The sequence below is a fragment of the Clinocottus analis genome, unplaced genomic scaffold (assembly GCF_023055335.1).
Source record: "Clinocottus analis isolate CAN_PGR_092001 unplaced genomic scaffold, fCliAna1.0.p SCAF_11, whole genome shotgun sequence".
NCBI classification, from domain to species: Eukaryota; Metazoa; Chordata; class Actinopteri; order Perciformes; family Cottidae; genus Clinocottus; species Clinocottus analis.
In genome coordinates, this window is record NW_027175832.1 from 19,720,654 (window position 1) to 19,736,875 (window position 16,222).

General features: G+C 50.0%; 1 protein-coding gene across 4 annotated transcripts in view; it reads right to left on the minus strand.

Moving 5' to 3' along the window:
- Positions 1–16,222, minus strand: part of pard3ab (par-3 family cell polarity regulator alpha, b) — a 165,834-nt gene that overhangs the window by 88,133 nt on the left and 61,479 nt on the right. For 2 of the 4 annotated variants that reach the window (XM_068566306.1, XM_068566296.1), the window contains exons 6-12: positions 12,341–12,435; positions 10,001–10,084; positions 6,662–6,787; positions 4,868–5,256; positions 2,898–3,037; positions 2,639–2,767; positions 129–164 (exon numbers count right to left, since the gene is read on the minus strand). In XM_068566306.1, the coding sequence (XP_068422407.1) occupies positions 129–164; positions 2,639–2,767; positions 2,898–3,037; positions 4,868–5,256; positions 6,662–6,787; positions 10,001–10,084; positions 12,341–12,435 (999 nt within the window). The remainder of the gene's footprint in view (positions 1–128; positions 165–2,638; positions 2,768–2,897; positions 3,038–4,867; positions 5,257–6,661; positions 6,788–10,000; positions 10,085–12,340; positions 12,436–16,222) is intronic. The other 2 variants (XM_068566315.1, XM_068566323.1) reach the window with 2 other exon arrangements.

Consider the following 16,222-nt stretch of genomic DNA (forward strand, 5'->3'; position numbering starts at 1 on the left):
ACATTGTGCGAGTGTTGTGTGTGTGAGATTAATGCACTACATGCAAAGGGGGAGTGCAGGCTAAATACAAGAGGAGGAGTGTGTGTATGTGTGTGTGTGTGTGAGTGTAGGTTGGGGTGGAGTCTTACCACATCTCTGGGGCTTTGCATCTGGGGCTCAGCATTCTAGAGGAGGAGGAGGAGGAGCACAGGTAATCAAGCAGAAATAATTTATCAACGTGGGACACACAAAAATATAAATCAGAGCACACAAGAAGGTTGTGTGTGGGAGGAGCCAAAGTTATGACTCCTCTGGTTGTATAGAAGTCTATGCTTCATGTGTTAAAGCTGCATTCTCTCTCCTGACCACCAGGGGGCGACTCCTCTGGTTGTATAGAAGTCTATGCTTCATGTGTTAAAGCTGCATTCTCTCTCCTGACCACCAGGGGGCGACTCCTGTGGTTGTATAGAAGTATATGCTTCATGTGTTAAAGCTGCATTCTCTCTCCTGACCATCAGGGGGCGACTCCTCTGGTTGTATAGAAGTCTAAGAGGCACGAAAAGTCAAAATCGTCTGCTGAGGATCTGGTCCTGCATGTTGACGGCTTCAGTGTGATTTATTCTCCCGCCGGTGTTAAATAAAATAAATAAATCTCTCTCCGTTGACCCACTTTGCTTCCACCAGGTAGAAGAGACCTGAGGTGACCCCTCAACGAGCAACAGGAAGTGCTCCGTGGACTTTGAGGAGTGTTGCGAATATTTATTGACTAATAAATTGTGATTTTTGAACACACAAAATGTGCACAAAGTGTGTTCTCAATACACACAAGCTGCCCTAAAAGAAACACAACTGCAATGTGTGTTTATTATGTTAAATGACACTGTGGGCGTGGTGGTGGATACTTGAATCCATCATTTCATTTAAAGCTGACCGTGCTTCAGTATAATCACTTAGCAATGAACATCAATAAAGAAAGGAGGCAGTAAAAGGCCGCGCTCCGGATTGTGCGTCACGTGTGTGTTAATGTGCAGCACATTAGCATTAGCAATACCAATTTACATTACGATGTAATATTAAACTATTAGCTATTAATGTGGGGAAGCTAATAACTAATGTCGTCACTCAATATGTCCCCCAGCTTGTCCAGGAGCTTAAAGATCATAAACACAAGCTTCTTGTGTGATGCACAAGGGAGCTGCAAGAAGAATTATACGACGCCTGTCGACTTCTGTTATTCTTTCCATTGCGCCGCATTACGTTTCATGTGTAAAGCTCGGCGCCGGCCGTGGCTGGTTCTCCTTCCTCTCTGGACTCTCTTGTGTTTTTTGACTGCGCTCCAAGTCCGCTCCTGCAGAAACCCCCGTGAGGGGAGAGCTCAGCCTGCGAGCTCGCGGCTCTGGATAACGACTGAAGCTGCTCGCTCTGTGCACCGCCCCCCCCCCCCCCCCCCCCTGCACACATCAAATAAATCCTACCATCTAACTACCGACTATACGCAGAGTCAGCCGGACGCTCTAATCTGCAGATGAGTATATATCGAGCGCCGCCCCCCCCCTCGCCTGACTTTGCCCGTGGCGACAGACAGCCAATCGCCTCCTCTGCAGCCCTCTCGCTGTGATAATTGTCACCAATCAGCAGTTTGATTGACAGCACTTGCAAGCGAATGGCTGCTTGTGCCCCCGAACACGCCCCCCTCCCCTCCCCATCACCCCTCAGGGTGCTGAGGAGAGACCAGAGGGGGGAGGAGGGGATTTAAAGCCGCTTGGTGGCATAACTCATGCTTTAACTCGATAAAGGCGCGTGTTAAATCCAAGCTAGCGGGGCGAGAGAGAGATAGCGTTGAGAATCATTGACCGCCGCTGCGGAGTAAACACCGATGTGATTTAAAGCTTGCGAACACTGACACACACACAAATAAATAAATAACAACAATCCTCCGCTAAGGCCTCGGCGTTCTTCCGCCTCGGCCGTCGACGAGCTCGCTTTCCTTCTCCAACGACGGGGAAGCAGCATCCAGATGTCAAACCTGGTTTCACATCTGGCGCCCAGTGAACACACAAACAGTTGCAGCGAACGCACAAACTGTTTTCAGTCACGGGGCCGCGAGTGGCATCTGTCTCCGGCAGTCGCGTCCTAAAAAAACCACCATCGTTAGATTTGTGTTTGCTGTTTGCGCGACGTAACGTGTGAAAGCATTTGGCCTGATTGATGTTCAAGCAGAGAGTTTGTTTTTTCTTGTTTCCTCCACTGACTGTTCGTCACCTGCATCCATCAATCTGGCGAGTCGGCTCCGGATGGCCAAAAAAAGAGAGACGAAAACGCTGCGACGGGGGGATAAAGGTAACCCGACAAAAAGTGTTAAGGGAGGAAGGAGAGAGGACCTGGAGGATGAACAGAGAGGAGAGAGGAGATGGAGAGGAGAGATTGAGCTACAAAGGTTTTTCCTCTGAGGCTGGTAGCAACTGCATGCTCGGTTAGCATGTTGCGTTAGCCGGGGAAAATGAGAAGACAACGCGGCGGCGCCGGCTGAGAGGATTAAAAGCACTCTCACACACTCATAACCTATAGGTATCCATGCATGGAGGGGGGAGGAGGAAGCGGGAGGGGCTTAATGCGTGACGCTGACATGAGTTTGAAGGAAGGAGGACGACCAACGTACTGCGTCTCTGGGGAGGAACGTGTCCTCCTGCCGGAGGACCAGCAGGCCCACGGCTCCGCCCATGGGCGTGGCCCTGAGCAGAGACACCACCTCCTCCTGCGTCCGCCCGTTCAGGTCCACGCAGTTCACCTTGAGCAGGGAGACAACGGCGGCCGGGTTTAAGCTCCAGTCACCATGAACCTCATCTTTTATAGCTGGCTTTAAATGTGGAGCTAAATCAGCGCCAGACACAGTCCAGGTATCGGTATCTCTCTCTCACCTCCAGCAGCCGGTCCCCCGCCTTCAGGCGGCCATCTTGGATGGCGGCTCCCCGAGGCAGGATGTTCTTCACGTAGATGGGCGCCGAGCCGCCGATGGGAACGTCCCGGGACGTTATGCTGAAGCCGAGCCCCTCGGGACCTGCGAGGGGGAGGAGAGGAGAGGTGAGGAGGAGGAACGACGGCGTCTGGACGTTCCCTCTTCTCCCAAAAGGAACCAAGAGGAGCCGATGCACAACTAGCGGTCCAAAGCTATAACTAGCTCAAAGTCAGTTGGATGTGCAACAACAATTATTATTATTTATTAGAGGTCACTGAAATGCTCGCTTGCACTCATAAATTTTGCTTTCATACCGGCCACCATTTTGTTTACAGCCCTTTTAGAGCTTTTTCTTCTTGGGTCTCTCTGTCCTATCTGTATTTCCTGCACTGGGAAGGTACAACGTGATTAAGTTAAACACAGGAAATGAAGAGAAGCTGTGCGTCCAGTCAGCTGAGACAACGAGTAGCTTTACAGGATGATTAAAAAAAGAGGATGCATCGCGACCCTGGACTTGGTCACGTACTCGTTTCCTGACGTGTAACTCAAGCCAGAAACGAGTAGAAACAACCTGCGGCGTGTTGCGTTTGTGCGTTCCAGCACGCCGTCCGCCTCCGTCGACGCACGCCTCGACCGAGCCGTGATGGCGTTTCCCCGCGCGAACGCGTCTGAGAGCTTCGTTAAGGACTGACCTCGCGTCTGTTCCCGACTTCAAAACAAAAGTTGAGAGGGGGAACAATAACGAGCGTCCTCGCCTTCATCCAGAGCACACGAGTACACGACGGCCTCCATTTTTTTTTTAATCCTCACCGACGGCGGGGAGAGCAGCAGAACACTCAGCCGTCCCCGCTTCACATCCTGTGCTAATCCCCCCTCGCGCTGATGAAGCCAATCAACTTCCCGCCGGCAGGCGCTCGCCGCCGGCCCCGGCGAGCGCCCGCGGTGTCCCGGCTCTAAACAGGGAGGAGGATCTTCTGGAGCGCTCATTAGCTTGATTAAGACAGACCGGAGCAATTTCCTGTGCAGAGGGGAGGAGGAGGTGGAGGAGGTGGAGGAGGTTTTATCTGATTGATTCCGATTTTTCTCCGGGATTTGCGGGCGAGGCCCGAGCGGCGTCTGAGTTTGATCTGCGCTGGAAGCCGCGGGATTAAAGCGGCGCTCGAGAAAAAGTCGCCGTTAATCCGCCGGCAAATGTTCTGCTCCGACAACAACGACGACAAACAAGAGGAGGGATGAGGAGAGAGAGAGAGAGGGAGAGAGAGAGAGAGAGAGAGAGAGAGAGAGCGAGAGCATCTTTGACAACAGATCGTGCACATCTCTGGGTATCATGACCGAGCAGAGGGAGAATATGCAACGAGCAGCTGGGCCTTTCCATGTTTTATGTTCATGGCTTGATTCTCGCCCCGAGAGGGGGAGAGGAGAGGAGGCGACCGATTTGGGTGAGAACTTCAACGGGCATATGGCACAGTAGCCCTCCTCCTCCTCCTCCTCTTCCTCCTCCTCCTCCTGTCGTGGCATTTGACAGCACCCGGGCACCGGCGGCTGCTTAGCAACCGCTAGCTCTCTCCGGCCCTGAGACCTGGCGCCTCCTTGTTGGCGGAGGAGGAGGAGGAGAAAGAGGGGGGGCGCGCCGCCTTGTGCCAGCTGTCAATCAAAAGAGCAAGTCACCCCCAAAAAAAAAGTTCGCCAGCGCATCAGCTAAGACCTCGAGCGCGTTGTTTGTTTCTAAGCCGGTTGCGTCATTGTTGCCATCCTAAGCGCTTCTCGGCGTCTGATGAATGCAAAGCATGATGGGGGATCAGGGAGGTTTTCCACAGACGGTCTGGAAAGACTTTAAAACAGAGTGATCGTGTCGGGACTGAGAGGTTTCCCACAACAAATATAACGGCAGCACCACACGTGTGATTTCTATGACGTTAAACCTCCTCTCACCTTTCTTCAGCTGGATGTTGAGCCTCCTCCCGACCTTCTTGCCGTAGCCTCCCGTCGTCGTGGCGGCCGGCGCCCTCTGAGGCGAGGGGGTGTGACCCGTCGGCGGCTTGGCCGCGGAGACGGCCGGGTGAGGCAGAGGGAGGTAGCCGTCGGCCGGGTCCGGGTGAGCGGGGGACTGCGGGTGAGGGTGAGGGTGGGACTGGGAGCCGTGTCGGGACATCCTGTGCGGCGGCGCCGGCGCGTGCTCCCCGCCGCCGCTCAGCGAGTCGGGGCTGAAGCGGCCCGACGCGCCGTGAGACAGCTGCTCGTAGTGAAGCTTCACCGACGACGGAACCACGTGGAACATGATGACCGGAGAACGCATCGCCTGACGGAACATGTTCTGGGCTCTGAGGAGGGAGGGGGGGGGGGAGAGAGAGAGAGGGAGAGAGAGAGAGAGAGAGAGAGAGAGAGAGAGAGAGAGAGAGCGAGAGAGAATACTTTGAGATTATTCGACTGATTTCCTCCCTAAACACATTGTTCTCTGCAAAAACCTCACCAAGAAAAGCACCAGATGTAGTCTCTCTCTCTCTCACACACACACACACACACACACACACACACACACACACACACACACACACACACACACACACACACACACACACTAAATAAAACCCGTCTTCGCCCACCTGAACATCCTGACGTGTTAATTAATACTTATACTTCCAGCGTGAGCGATGGCTCCCCGACAGCTCCATCCCATAATCCCTCATTTGGCTGTAGATGAACCAGAGCTCTATCCGCCGGATAGTTTGCAGAATATCCTCTTTTAAAACCCTTTTTTAAATTTATATTATACATTTCCCCCCCGATGTGAGCTCACGTACAGTCGGGTGTGAAACTTAGGGCGACTGTTAGCGCCCTGTTAGCGCCCTGTTAGCGCCCTGTTAGCGCCCTGTTAGCGCCCTGTTAGCGCCCTGTTAGCGCTGCGGCGCACGGTTAGCTCACCCAGTTTCAATAACAGCTGCAAGAGGCCCTTATTTTAAAAAACGACTCTTAAATAACAACTGTTGACGCTCTCGCGGCGGCACGATCTACTCGTGGAGATATTTTGGGATCGAAAGTGTTGAAACTCGTCGTCTCTTCTGCTGGAGCCGGCGTGACGGACACGCTGGTCCGTGGAAGAGATTTTTCCACTCTTGTGAAACTCCCCTGTATCACGGCGGGGGATTAAAACGGTGATGAAAATCACTGAGATAAGACACTTCAAAGCCTCGACTAATAAAACCAAAAACCATCTGCAGAGATTTTAAGATAAGAGGATAAGTGGGAAAAATATGTCTTGCTCGCTTTCATTTCTTTCTTCTTCTTTTAGTTTTTACATCATTTGGGTGAACAAACTCTTTAAAAAAGGAACTGCACTTAAAGTCTTGCATCAGCATAATACACAGGTGTGTGTGTGTGTGTGTGTGTGTGTGTGTGTGTGAGAGTGGTTCTTTGCACAATAGTGGCTTCAAATGCACCTCACACAACGCAGGGGCTGAAACACAAGGGAGGGGGTTAATGGCTGAGAGGGTTGCAGAGGAAAGGGGGAGGGGCTTCAGGTATTTGGGGGCGGGACCAACAGGAGTTAATTGAGGAAAGGTTAGCTCAGCGGCGGAGGCGCTAGTGCACCGGAGAAGACATCAGGAGACAGGAAAGAAGGAGGCTTTAAGGCTGCAGGTGTTAGATGAGGAAGGAAGCGAAAAGGTCACAGGAAGCCAGAGCTCAGGAGGAGGAGGAGGAGGAGGAGGAGGAAGGCTCCTGTCTTACTGTTCGAAGCGGATGTTTCGCAGGTCTCCGTTATTGATACGGACGATGCAGTCGTTCTCCTGGAAGAGGGCCTGCTGCTCGGCCTTGCCGCCCTTCTCCAGACGCTTGACCAACAAGCCAAGAGTCCTGAAAAGGTGCAAAGGTTCACGTCAGCGAGAGGCGACGAAGACGAGGGCCGAGGGCGTCATCACGGACATGAACTCCTGCACGAATCCTTCAAGAAGCTTCTAAAAAGGATCTAAAAGGTCAGTCAAAGTCTTACTCGTCGGCATCTCTTTTATACTGCTACCATGAAAACAGTTTCAGGTTGTGGGAGTCAGTGTGCGCCGCCATGTTGATGAGAAGCTTTTTTTATATAAAAAACCCACAAAAAGCTTAATTCCTGCCTCTGCTTCATCGTGCGGTGCTTGTAAAAAGAAGCAGCGTACAGTCCTGTCATTACTGTCATCAGTGTGGCAATGAGGCGAGGAAGCATCACATCACGGTGCTCTGGAGGCTGTGTGTGTGTGTGTGTGTGTGTGTGTGTGTGTGTGTGTGTGTGTGTGTGTGTGTGTGTGTGTGTGTTCTATTCAAAGGCAATCGACGGATTGTAAAAACTCCACTACAGGCCGGTGGTTCATTTTCCAACCACCCGAAGACTCGACGGCCTTAAGAATACAAGAAAATAAAGAAAATAGGCTTTTGTCTCTAGACTCGTCCTCTTGTCTCTAGACTCGTCCTCCAGACCCGAGACTCGGCCTCCAGACCCTAGACTCGGCCTCCAGACCCTAGACTCGGCCTCCTGACCCTAGACTCGGCCTCCAGACCCTAGACTCGGCCTCCTGACCCTAGACTCGGCCTCCTGACCCTAGACTCGGCCTCCAGACCCTAGACTCGGCCTCCAGACCCTAGACTCGGCCTCCAGACCCTAGACTCGGCCTCCAGACCCTAGACTCGGCCTCCAGACCCTAGACTCGGCCTCCAGACCCTAGACTCGGCCTCCTGACCCTAGACTCGGCCTCCTGACCCTAGACTCGGCCTCCTGACCCTAGACTCGGCCTCCTGACCCTAGACTCGGCCTCCAGACCCTAGACTCGGCCTCCTGACCCTAGACTCGGCCTCCAGACCCTAGACTCGGCCTCCAGACCCTAGACTCGGCCTCTTGACCCTAGACTAATTCTGCTGACTCTAGATTCGTCCTCCAGACTCGTCCTCCTGACCCTAGACTCGGCCTCCAGACCCTAGACTCGGCCTCCAGACCCTAGACTCGGCCTCCAGACCCTAGACTCGGCCTCTTGACCCTAGACTAATTCTGCTGACTCTAGATTCGTCCTCCAGACTCGTCCTCCTGACCCTAGACTCGGCCTCCAGACCCTAGACTCGGCCTCCAGACCCTAGACTCGTCCTCCAGACCCTAGACTCGGCCTCCAGACCCTAGACTCGGCCTCCAGACCCTAGACTCGGCCTCCAGACCCTAGACTCGGCCTCCAGACCCTAGACTCAGCCTCCAGACCCTAGACTCGGCCTCTTGACCCTAGACTAATTCTGCTGACTCTAGATTCGTCCTCCAGACTCGTCCTCTTGGCCCTAGACTCGGCCTGCAGACCCTAGACTCGTCCTCTTGACCCTAGACTCGTCCTCCAGACTCCAGACTCGTCCTTCAAACCCTAGACTCGTCCTCTTGACCCTAGACTCGTCCTCCAGACTCCAGACTCGTCCTTCAAACCCTAGACTCGTCCTCTTGACCCTAGACTCGGCCTCTTGACCCTAGACTAATTCTGCAGACTCTAGACTCGCCCTCCAGACTCTAGACTCGCCCTCGTCCTCCAGACTCGTCCTCCAGACTCCAGACTCGGTGCTTCTCGGCTTACAGATCCTACTCTGGAGGGAAAAGGCGGTGCGGTCCTAATCGAGTCCTCTCCGGTGATAGAGTCCACCGCGTCGCCTCCGAGGCAGCGCCGCCGGGGGGTGAATCGGGTTGATTTCAGGGTTTAACGCTCGCCCACGCCTGAGGCTTATAATTCAATATGAATGGAAATGTGATTACAGACGTTGGGGGAGGAGGGAGGGAGTAGTTCACGAGTTGGAAAAAGAAGTTGGGAGACAATCCCGCTGATTGAATCCGAGTGAGAACACAATGAGATTTGCAGCGGAGGGGCTACTCCTCTGATGAAAGCCGGGCATCTTAATCTTGGGATAACGCCCACTCTGACATTTCCCCAATAACAGAAAAGTGCATTATAAATGTGCTTTTAGGTTGATTGAGTTGGAGGGGAGGGGGAGGGGGATACGATCTGGGTTTCCAATAAAGTCGCCGGTCGAGTCTCGGAGGAAAAGAGTCGGGCTGGAAGAAAAGTTCCCGGCTCGGCGCTACGAGAACATATCAAGACTTAGACGTCTCCTAAAGTGGTCCACACTGTCTTTATACACTATTTAAACATTCGTCCTGCAAAGCTAAGGACCTCCGTGTAAATGTCAGCTCTGAATGTTACACACTCGGCTGTACTGACGTCTTTCACTGGATTCTGGTTGCAACTACAACACAAAGCTGCTTGACTTTTATGCTCAATTTAAACCAGATGTGAAATTCCTCTAATTCCTTCACAGCTTTTTTTTTCCTCCATCTTTTTTCCAGCTGTGTATGCATGCTTCAGAATGTGTTGCAGGTGTGTGTGTGTGTTGTGTGTGTGTGTGTGTGTGTGTGTGTTGTGTGTGTGCACTGCTCAATGTGGCCTTTGTATCATGTAAAGCTGAAGTGACAGCAGCCGGAGAGAGAAAGATGACGGTCACCTGCAAACCCTAAACAAACATGATTGATGACTGTAAACTGGCAAAATGGATTCATGATGCTGTGTGTGTGTGTGTGTGTGTGTGTGTGTGTGTGTGTGTGTGTGTGTGTGTGTGTGTGTGATGAAGTGGTTACATGTGGGCATCAAAGAGGAATGTCCGGTATGTGTGTGTTTGTGCGTCTCAGGTGATGCAGCACACTCCTCTTCAGGGTTTTCTCTTTGCAGACCATTTAAAAAGCAACAATCACGACTTTTAAAGTTCAACTTTTTGGGGTTTTTAACCGGAAACCGAATTCAACAAGTGTGAATAATTGTTTTGTATACTTTTCTTTTACAAGTCCAGCTTATAAACATGCTTATAACTTTCTCTTACAAGCTAAAGGGTAGCAGGAGGGAAACTCCGGTAAGAAAGCGCTTTCTCTTTTTAAACAGAACGAAGTCCATAACACAGTTAAAACATATGTTCCTCCACATGATTGTGCTTGCGTTGTGTACTTCTACAGCTACACAAACAGGGATGTATTTATCGAGGGGTTCCAGGTCTCTCTGGTTGTGTTGGCGGTCTCTTTACCTGCGGTCTCTGCCGCTGAAAGGCACCACGTGGATCCCCAGAGGCCCACCGTCGTTTGACACCTCCACCAGTTTGACTATGTCTCTGGGAGACGGAGAGGCCAGGAGGGTGGAGGTGGAGGTGGAGGAGGAGGAGGAGGGAGGGAGAGGAGAGGGGTGACACCATGTGGGGGAAAAACAAAACAGGAAAATGAAATGGTGACGACAACAAAAGTGAAATAAAAACAGAAAAGCAAAGAAGGTGTTGGAGGAGACGGACAAAAAAAAGGCAATAAAACAGCAACTCAAATAAATCATATACATGTAAGTAACAACCGAGGAAACCAAAATACATGCACACACACACACACACACACACACACACACACACACACACCTCAAAAATGTGACATCACGATGTGTTTGAACAGGAGTTGAACGCTTTGATTTGCAGTCTTGTGAGTTTTGGGGACATAAAACCTGAAACTATTTGCAACTGTGAATGTGCAAACTGCAACAGACCTAACAGGAGCTAACAGCAGCTAACAGCCGCTAACAGCCGTAAATAGCAGCTAACATCCGCTAACAGTCTTAAACAGCTGCTAACAGCCGCTAACTGTGCAACGAACTGCAACAGCTCTGACTGAATTGAACAATAAAGGATTTTCTCGTGGATTGTGATAATAAACAAATTATAAAAACACAAGTTGATCATTATTCATTTTCATTATGAAGATAATCATGAATGTCGCAATGAGCGGCTTGAAAAAGCAATTATTTACTGAAAATGTAGCACTGAAATTTGAGGAAAAATAAATGACAAATAAAAACCCGGTGAAACTCGGCCGTGTATCATTTCTATTTAAATGTGGATGAATATTGTTGCAACGCCCTCTGACCTTTAAGCTACAGGCAGCGACGGCTATTTGCATTCTTCACCTTCCAGTCTGTAAAACATCTCAACACATTTTACAAGAATCCAATCTGCCCACAGCTTTGATGCGACGGCTGTGATTAGCTCGAGGAAAATGGCCCCTTGTTGACAACTAAGAGGAAGAGAGAGAAACCAGAGTCTCTGGGAAACCACGGGAATAACAACAATACCATACCTGCATATTAAACTGGAAGCGTGCAACAGAGCAAAGAAACAACAAAACACAACACAGTTGTTACTAACAGGCCGCTGGACGGGTTAGCGCGTGGGAGCGCTCTGCTGCCGACACCAGCATCACTTTGCATCCACAGAAGAGAATTATGCAAATCCTGACGCCGGTTGAAATGAGATTTGTTTTCTGTCCTATAAAAACAAACCCGGATTACAATGAAGCTGCTGCTCTACCTCCAGAGCGCTCACTGTGCTGCTGCTTTACCTCTAGAGCGCTCACTGTGCTGCTGCTTTACCTCTAGAGCGCTCATGATGCAGCTGCTCTAACTTTAGAGCGCTCACTGTGCTGCTGCTCTACCTCGAGCGCTCACGATGCAGCTGCTCTACCTCTAGAGTGCTCACAGTGCTGCTGCTCTACCTCTAGAGCGCTCACAGTGCTGCTGCTCTACCTCCAGAGCGCTCGCTGTGCTGCTGCTCTACCTCGAGAGCGCTCACAGTGCTGCTGCTCTACCTCGAGAGCGCTCACAGTGCTGCTGCTCTACCTCGAGAGCGCTCACAGTGCTGCTGCTCTACCTTCAGAGCGCTCACTGTGCTGCTGCTCTACCTCCAGAGCGCTCACTGTGCTGCTGCTCTACCTCCAGAGCGCTCACTGTGCTGCTGCTCTACCTTCAGAGCGCTCACTGTGCAGCTGCTCTACCTCCAGAGCGCTCGCTGTGCAGCTGCTCTACCTCCAGAGCGCTCTCTGTGCCGCTGCTTTACCTCCAGAGCGCTCACGATGCAGCTGCTCTACCTCCAGAGCGGTCACTGTGCTGCTGCTCTACCTCCAGAGCGCTCACGATGCAGCTGCTCTACCTATAGAGCGCTCACGAATCGCTCGTAGATCAGTCACTCTCGCTCTCAAAGGGAAAATGTACTTTTACAAGTTTTTGTACGTTTTATTTTTCCTCCGTCGTTTGTTTGCTGCTGGTTATAATCGAGCTCTTCGGGTTAATTGCAGAGATCTGGCAACGCGGCAACGTCAGTGTCTGAGCAACGCGTTGAGTCCAACGTTGTAATTACTGAAATGTTGGAGAAAAAAAACTAAAAACTAAAACGAGGGAAGGAGGAGTAATGAAATGTTAAAATGTTCTTTTAGGGTTCTGCAGGTGTGGAGACACCAACCTCTGTATGTGCAGAGAGAGAGAGAGAGAGAGAGAGAGAGAGAGAGAGAGAGAGAGAGAGAGAAAGAGAGAGAGAGAGAGAGAGAGAGAGACTCACTCCAGCGACCTCACGGGCGTCATGTGGTCCATGCAGGAGTCGGCTCGGCCCACCGGCTCGATCCGACCGTTCTCTTCCTCTCCGGCCTCGTCCTCCTGGAACAGAGGAACAGAAAGCAGGTGAGAGAGTGAAAGAGAGAGAGAGAGAGAGAAAGAGGGGGCGGGGGGGCGAGGGAGAGAGGTCTTCCACAGGTGTACAAATACATGCCCCTCCCCCTTTAAAAAAAAAAATATATATATACAGAAATTGACATCGCCTTTGTTTGGAAGAAGAAGAAGAAGAAGAAGAAGAAGAAGAAGAAGAAGGCCTCCCCGGCAACCGGCCGCCTCATCAGTATGAAAATGAGTCTGCCGTTGCCGTGGCTGCCATGTGGTTGCCATGGCACTGTGGGAGCCCGAGGACGCCGTGGAGGAGCGAGAGCATCGGCCCACCGGCTCCAAGAGCAGACGGTCAGAACGGAGAGACGAGGCTCACACAGACGGAGACGAGTGTGTGTGTGTGTGTGTGTGTGTGTGTGTGTGTGTGTGTGTGTGCAAAAAAGATGTTTTGTTATTTATTTATTCATTTTAAAGCTTTAAGTTGTTGTCTTTCATGTTAGCAGCAGATATTCACACATGAACACGCCTCCACTAGATCCAATGTGTGTATAACAAATAAATGAACAGAAACAGAGGGAGGAGAGGAAGGAGAGAGGGAGGGAGGAGAGGAAGGAGAGAGGGAGAGAGTGAGGGAGGAGAGGAAGGAGAGAGGGAGAGAGTGAGGGAGGAGAGGAAGGAGAGAGGCCAGGGGACATCAGAGAGGAAGAGGAGTCGCTATCTGAGGAAGAGCAAATGAGTTCGGCATTCATCAGAGCACACGTCTCACAGAGCTTCATGAAAATATGCAGCGACTCCCAGGAGTGTGTGTGTGTGTGTGTGTGTGTGTGTGTGTGTGTGTGTGTGTGTGTGTGTGTGTGTGTGTGTGTGTGTGTGTGTGTGTGTGTGTGGAAGATAATAAAATGGAGAGAGCAGGATCAAGTGATGGAGATGAAAAGTGAAATAAGAGAACAAACCGAGACGCAACTGTGAGGAGAGAGAGCGGTGAACAAATGTCTTCACAGCTTTGTGTTTGTTGTCGTCACAACACAGCCTCACGCTGCGGCCTAACGTGCATTCATGAGGCCACGGTGACCTTTGACCTTTAGACTTCCCGTCGGTTCATCCCACAGACTGTGACGTCACACGTCGTGTCTGTGGCCCGCCGCCATCTTGGATTACGACAGTCACCGTGTCTGTTCGTTTTCGCCAACCAATAAGTGAAAGGTTATGACCGTTACCGGTTGCGACAGACACCTGTCAATCACAGCAAGCCCCGCCCTAAAGCGTCCCCTGCTTTACGGTCCAATGAACGAGGCTAAAACGACGCGGGATCATCCGCGAGGGCGAGAACACTCCCGCGCCGACTGAACCGATCGGACCGAGCGCCGGCGTCCAGAAGCAGACACTCAACCCGACCGCAGCGTCCAGGACGCCGCCCATTCCCGCCGCCGGGAGAGAGAGAGATGGATGCCGCATTAATAATTCAGGGCCGAATGGCGAGGTTAATGGCTGGAGGGGCAGACGGGAGGACGGAGGAGGACGGAGGAGGACGGAGGAGGACGGAGCGCTTTCCAGCAGAGTCATTGTTTGTTTCCTGGATGCTGAGGAGGAGGACGAAGAGGAGGAGGAGGAGGAGGGGGGCTGTTTTCAAGCTCCGGGGCTCATTAAAGATTAATAGGAGAATCCATTGGGGCCTGTCCTTTCTATCTCTCAGACTAAATGAAGTGGTCTGCGACTACAGTGTGAGTGTGTGTGATTGTGTGTCTGTGTGTGTGTGTGTGTGTGTGAGAGAGGGAGTGGAGTCATGCTGCACTTTAATGAAGTGCTGCCCGCTTCCCTTTCCTGCAACTTTGACCACAAACAAACTGGACGTGGACGCCTGCACACGAACACTCAGCCAGTTCAGCTGGAAAAAAAAAAAAAAAAGGTTTGAAAAACGCAAAACTTCAAATGTTGCATCAGCGTTTCAAGTCCAGATAATATGAAGGACGGCATTGTTGCTCCGATTCCATCATTTCTTTGAAACTACATTATAGTTTTTTTTTAAAAACCTCAGAAATCTGTTTAAATATGAACGGGCCTCCTCTCCTACTGGAGGTCTCAAAGAAGACTCCATCGAATCCAAATGACGCAACCGCGAGAAAACAACGCCGCCGTACTTAAGTATGCTTGATGTACTTAAGTCTGTGTACTTAAGTCTGCATGATGTACTAAGTCTGTGTACTTAAGTCTGCATGATGTACTAAGTTTGTGTATTTAAGTCTGCATGATGTACTAAGTTTGTGTATTTAAGTCTGCATGATGTACTTAAGGCTGCATGGATGTACTTAAGGCTGCATGGATGTACTTAAGGCTGCATGATGTACTTAAGGCTGCATGATGTACTTAAGTTGTGTACTCCACTTTGTTTTGGGTACTGATATAATGTGAGTTCTTATCTGACACCATGAAAGGAGTCAGTTCTTATGTTTTGATGAGTTACTTCCACATGAAACGAGCTTTTTGCCAGTTTGAGACCATTTCAGGTTGCTTGTCTTTAGTCAAGGACTTCTTCAGGAGGTATCTGAACATGAGTCTCTAACGACTACGAGTCTGAACGCAGCCTCCTCAACAACTCCTACATGTTTGTTTTGATTGGAACATCATTTCATACAGAAATATACTGGTTCTAGCTTTTCGAGATGAAGAATAATTGAAGGTTTTTTTTTTATCTTGTGACGCTGCAGGATCGATGTAAAACTATGAAATCAAGCTTGAAAAACACATCAAGAAGCCCTTTTGGTCTTAAAACAGACGCTCGCTCCTCCAGTAACGATGGAAACACAGCGGCGTCACATGATGAAGTGGAACACGCATCGGATCCACACACACACACACACACACACACACACACACACACACACACACACACACACACACACACACACACACACACACACACACACACACACACACACACACACACACACTGTTCACCGGCCTTCTCCACATGTCCGTGACCGGATGAAACGCTGAACCAGAAACTATGAATTAGCCTCGACCTCCGACCCCGACGCACCATCTGGCTCAGAGTTTGAAAACAGAGGAGAGAAGAGATGAAGCTGAGCTCCTGTTCCACTTTACACACACACACACACACACACACACACACACAGGTCACCTGGTGTTCTCGTCTGTCTGGTCTCACTTCAGCGCGCTGATATTCAACAACACCGAATACAAAATAAAAGACACACACGATGTTTTCCATCGCATGACTTCTTGAGTCGGACAGAAAGATGGTCTGTGAGGTCGCGATGACCTCTGACCTTTAATATTAGTGCATCTTCAAGTCCTTCAAATCATTAAGAAAATAAAATAAAAAGATCTCACGGTGTCATGAAAATGGAGAACAAAAAACAAGAATTTAGCTTTTTTTATTAATTAATTTGTATTTATTAATTTATATTATTTATTTTATTCTACTTTATTGTTTTTATTTATTTCATTGTATTAAACATTTTTTAATTTCAGTCATTTTAATTTCCTTTTTTAAATTTATTTCATATATTTTTTTATTTTATTCATTTTGAAACATCAGCATAAAAGAGGCGTTCAATTCTGGTCGGTAAAAAACTGTACTGGGTAAATATCATTGTAACCTGATGCTGATGTGTTCAAATGTAATAAATATTGTGAAAGAAGTTGAATGAATGAAGCTCACAGGAATACAAATACATATTAGAGTATAAATACTTTGGTTTTCAAACACACAACACGACGAAGCTCAAAACCTGAAATGTTCAGGTTCTTTTCTCAGGTTTTT